Source organism: Solanum stenotomum, chromosome 9 (assembly GCF_019186545.1).
Source record: "Solanum stenotomum isolate F172 chromosome 9, ASM1918654v1, whole genome shotgun sequence".
In the NCBI taxonomy this organism is placed as follows: Eukaryota; Viridiplantae; Streptophyta; class Magnoliopsida; order Solanales; family Solanaceae; genus Solanum; species Solanum stenotomum.
Genome location: NC_064290.1, coordinates 1,704,518 through 1,709,909, shown reverse-complemented (window position 1 = coordinate 1,709,909; position 5,392 = coordinate 1,704,518). Strand labels below are relative to the sequence as shown.

The 5,392-nt window shown below is 29.0% G+C and overlaps 2 protein-coding genes across 2 annotated transcripts; both read left to right on the top strand.

Annotated features, from left to right (window-relative positions):
- On the top strand, nucleotides 1–710 carry LOC125876572 (uncharacterized). The gene has a single exon (XM_049557783.1). It carries the CDS (start codon nucleotides 65–67, stop codon nucleotides 605–607), a length of 543 nt encoding a protein of 180 aa, XP_049413740.1. The 5' UTR covers nucleotides 1–64; the 3' UTR covers nucleotides 608–710.
- Nucleotides 711–3,013: 2,303 nt separating this feature from the next.
- LOC125876667 (uncharacterized) lies at nucleotides 3,014–3,639 on the top strand. The gene has a single exon (XM_049557888.1). The coding sequence runs from the start codon at nucleotides 3,150–3,152 to the stop codon at nucleotides 3,615–3,617; it is 468 nt and encodes a 155-aa protein (XP_049413845.1). The 5' UTR covers nucleotides 3,014–3,149; the 3' UTR covers nucleotides 3,618–3,639.
- The last annotated feature ends 1,753 nt before the right edge of the window (nucleotides 3,640–5,392 follow it).

Here is a 5,392-nt window from a genome sequence, read left to right as displayed (position 1 = left end):
TCTACTGAATTCTCTCCTTCTCAAATATTACTACTACTTAGTGTTCAAATTTTGATATTAAGGTATGGCTAATTTGTTAGCTGTTGAGAACTGGACATGGATCGACGGTTGTGATGACTTGAGCAACTTCGACGTGTCACAAATCGACGGTGACATTGTTATGTCTTTACTTGATGACATGCAAGGTGATGATCATCATGATGATGAGAGATTAACGAGTGTTATTAGATGTCTTGAAGCCGAAATTGATCAGACTCAATCTTATCCTACTTTTAATAATGTAGTATCTGAATTGGTAGTAAGGGTCCATGGTCATGATTCTTTCCAAGACAAGCAAGAGAGAAATTATAATGGTGAAAAGTTGCAATCACATAATACTATTGGTCAATGTCAAAGCGAAGATTTTGTTGAATCAAATGATCTTGATTTTAGTTGGATGGAGATGGAGATGGTCTCTTCATACCCTAGCGATGAAATGAACTTGTGGTACATGGACAACAACTATGGACAAGGTTATGAGGTTGTTAGTGGGATCTCTAACTACTCTGATACCATTTCCTTTGAGGAAAATGATTATCATTCTTTGTGGCAAGAACAAAACGTATAAAGTTTTTGTTTAGATATAAATTTAAATTGGTGTAAGAAAAGAAAGAATGTTGATAACTAAATTAGACATTTCACTCATTATATACAGAGTACTTTAATTAAATCTATTAGTCTTCTCTGATTTAGATTTAAGTTATATATATCATTATGTAAAAAGAATTTTAAATTATTGGTGAATTTTAACCTCATAGTATGCTATTTATCAATTTTAATGATCAAATTACTATTTAATGTTAAACAAAATATTCACCTACAATTACATAATTAAGTAATCTAATGGTACAAAATTCATTATTGTTCTTTGTTAATACTTGTTTTCATTTCACCCAAACAACAACAAATATATATGCAACCAAAATTCAATATTATTATAACTAAATTACAGGGAAAAAACGATTTTGCTATCAAGGGTTATGTATATAATAATGATTAAAGAAAAAAATGATAATAATCATTAATTAAATTATTTTAGGAAGTCCATTTTCAATTGCATTTTGGCAGGGTATAATTTTTTATTCGAATATTTGAATGGACAATGACAAGTCACTACTCGATACTAAAGCAAATGTCCATATACAAAGTTCAAGAAAAAATATCAATAGTTGATATTGCTCCATATTTAATTAAAATATTTTGGATGAAAACCTTGAAATAACAACTTCTTAACACATTTATTTGATGTAAATTTAAAATAATCGAGCTAATGAATTTCAGACTTTGAGTGAAGCGATGTCATCAACATATTTTGTGAAAATTAAGTAGTAAATATACATCTTTATAGAAATGATATGTGAAAAAACATATATAAAATATCAAATAATACCCCTGGACAAATTTACATTTCATCATCAATATTGTCAATTACAAACATCAATCAACTTCACCACCACAATTACCATTACTTTTAACTGTCATCATCACGCCAATCAACCATTATCATTACTAGTCACTAACATCAACCATTAACACCACCACCATAACAACAAACCATCTAGCTCCACCATTAATAATGAACATAAATATTTTCATTTTTTAATCAAATAATAATAATTTCATTTTATTATTTATTAAAAAAATATGAACTATTTTTATTTTAATTGTATATATATTTATTATGCTTATAAACCACTAAATTATTCTCATTCAAATGTGAAACACAAATCGTCTTAATTATTTAATATTAAATCTAGAGATAATATTTTAATTTAATCATTAAAATATACCTACAAATTCAGTTTCAGATATCTTAATTTTAATAAAAATAAATAAGGTCTAAAAACATTTGTGTAGCCAAGTATCGAGCCCTACATACACGTAACCTAAAGATAGACTTTCAAGTCTGTCATCCAACCAAATGTCTTGGATTCGATCTCTAAAATGAAAAAAATATAATAAAAAATATTTCCTTTTTAATCAACTATATATCACGCTATGCAAATCTAAACTAATGAAACTTCGACTCCAACACAAATATCAAACAAATAAAAATGTCATGCATTTCATGGCCAAGGCGAACCCACGTACACGTGATCAATGATGTTTCACCATAACTATCTTTTGTTTTTATTTCATTATTTAAGCCTTTATGTCTGCAGGTATGATTTGTGCATGTTCTACATCAAATTCAAAGTACTTCAAATTTTAAAAAAATGGGTCAAAGTATTATTTGATAAACATTAAGTATATATTATTCTGTAGTAGCAATATAGTCGACAGGTTCAGAATTTTGATTCAATGTACTATAGTCTATATATATCGATCTGCTCCATCATGTCCTTTAAATAATATATAGAACTAAACTTTATTATTGTATAAGTTATATGCATGTTCCCTTTATTATTGTATGCTACCATGCCATCCCTTTCTTGGAAACCTCCCATAGGGACGGACGTGTCAGTTTACATAGACTCAATAACTTTTGTTCAAATTTTATATGTGTTAAAATATTCGCTAAATAGCTATAAATATTTAAATGTGAACCCAATTATTATTATATATTAAGTTGAAATTGCTATTAAAACACATATATTTTAAATTTTAAATCTGTTACCGCACACACGATACCGGAACAATAGGGGTTCAGTAGTGGGACAGTGACACTAACTTGAAAAATAATGCATCAGTACTATATTAATTTTATAGATAAGCATATCTGATATTCATGTACATGTACCGTGTATCACTCATAATATAGGAAGAAACTAGATAAAATCCCAAGATTCAAGGTACTCAAATCATTTTTTTAAAGCATGGGTGCCATTATATTGCCAATATTTTTTACAAACACAATTATATTATATGTTGCCATAAAACTATACTGACAGGAGACAAAGTGTCCAGTATGATCATATTAAAATATGTATAGTTGTTTTAATTGAATATAATCATTATATAATATTAATATTTCCTGCCAGCCCATAAATATTGATCTATTTAAGCCTTTGATTTTTTGACATACACATTATTCTCAAGTTGTCATACACCACCATTCCAATTCCTAGTTTTTTTTCTCTAAACATCTTCAAATTAATTCACTACAAAATATGGCATATTTGGCATCAGAAAACTTAGTAGAAAATGATAGCGCGTTTCTCATGTCATTTCTTGATGAACCTTTGATGGAATATTGCAACGATGAGAAATTAAATTTTTTAATTCAATCTCTAGAAGCAGAGCTTGAATATCCCAATATTGAAGGGGATTGTATATTTGATGATGATAACGTTCAAAATTTGGACTTTATTGATAATTCGAGTTTGAATTTCTACCATTGTGAAGATAACATGTACATTAGATCCGTCCCCGAAGATGGTGAAGATAGCTCAGAGGAACTAGTTGATGTGGATGATTTTAGTTGGATGGATACGGAGATGTCATCATTAACTAGTCCTAGTAATAACAACCTGATTGAATTTCAAAATTTTATAACATGCATTCCAATTGAGGATGAAGTATATGATTCTCTATGGCTACAAACTGACTTGTCAATGGTAGATAATATTAGCCAATAGTAATGAGAACCTGAGTTGATTTATTTTTTAAAAAATTCCTCAGTGTAAAAGATTTGATCCAATTTGGATTATTACTACTAGTTCACCTGTAAATTTTGCTTAATATTATTTTATAGAAGTTTTTTCTTTTCTTTTCTACTTTACATGTGGAAATTATTTTCTAAACTAAGTTTAACATGACCCATCACAATTCATGTACTAAATTGGAGATTAATCGCGTGTATGTGTGTTATTCATATCAATCGAGTATTTATGATCATCAAGGCAAACTGACTTTTTATGTGAGTGTATGCCAACAAAGCTATAGGTAAAAGGTAGTAAACAGGACCGTAAATTGGCAAAGACGCTAAGTCGAGCCCTATATGATCACTCCCTCATTTATATACTCATCTCGTCGAATTATTAATTCTGATATTAATTGTTGGACTAAATCAACTCAAAGATACTCTTAATATATTGTGATATTATCCATTTTGGATAGACCTACACAATATCTAACACTTTATAAGTAAAAAAAATTCCTTTTTTATTCTACTTCCCTTGCGAGACATTGTTTACACAAATTCAACAATCTCGATATGCCTAAATTTAATAATATTAGAAACAATTTTAAAGGTCTCCAAATGTTATTCATTTGTCTTATGCCAAAGTTACAAGAAATAAAGAAACAAGGGAAACAAAGTTATAGAAAATACAAGTTGGAAAAATAGAAGTTTCACCTAACTTTAAAGATTTGAATTATATTGTCTATCTGTTTTATGTAATTATCAATTATTTGCCATGTAAAAAAAGTATTATTAATGATTTGCCATTAATCAAGACAATTTGTACCAAGTTAACTACTATGTGTCTGTGAGTTGAAAAATAATTCATACAATGTGTGCATGTGCTTATGATCCATCATATCATAATTTGAATTATTTTGAAGGTCCCTTCATGATTCTTGAATGACAACTCTCCAACTGCAATAAAAATCATGTCTATTAAAATTAAGACAATTATGTTTTTCAGTACTATAGGACAACTATTAATTGTCACGCCTCCAATTATTTGACTATACTAATTTAGTTATATGATAATGTACTACTCCATCTGTCAATTATAATAATCTTAGACGCACATGATCTGTTGAATCATCAATAATGGATGAACCTAGCTAGCATGTCAAATGGACAGAGCGGATTAAAATGAACTGAGTAAATAATTGAGTTATTGCAATAACATATGATCACGATTTTTTTTTTGATGTGTTTAATCTTGCTCCTTTTGAAGTTTTTTTTTTTAATTCAATATTCTTTTATGAGGTATATGTTGTTGGTGATGGTGGTGATGGGGTTGAGTTTTGGACATTTGAAGACATCTAATTTGAAGAACAAAAGAGAGAGCATTAAGAATATGAATTATTTAACTTCTTAAATGGAAGAAGTAAAAAAGAGGAAGATAAGTGATGAAAGAAGGTGGAAAAAGGAAGAGTAGTAACATGGATGAAGTAAAAACGCTGCCCTTGCAGCGATGTAAGGAAAAAAAAAATTCGACTTAAAAGCAACGATTTTTAGTCATTGTGTCAGAGGGAAATCGCTTCGTCAGGGGCGATTTTGCCCTTTTGGTTTTAAAAAAATTTGATGTGCCCTTTTGGAATTTTTGACAATTTTTTTTTGCCCTTTTGGGTCGGTATGAGATGCACCCCATGTGGTAGGATCAAATTGTCTACTTTGATATGCCTATTTATAGGCCAGTTTTTCTTGAGAGAATACATTGTCATTTGCTTTCTTTTT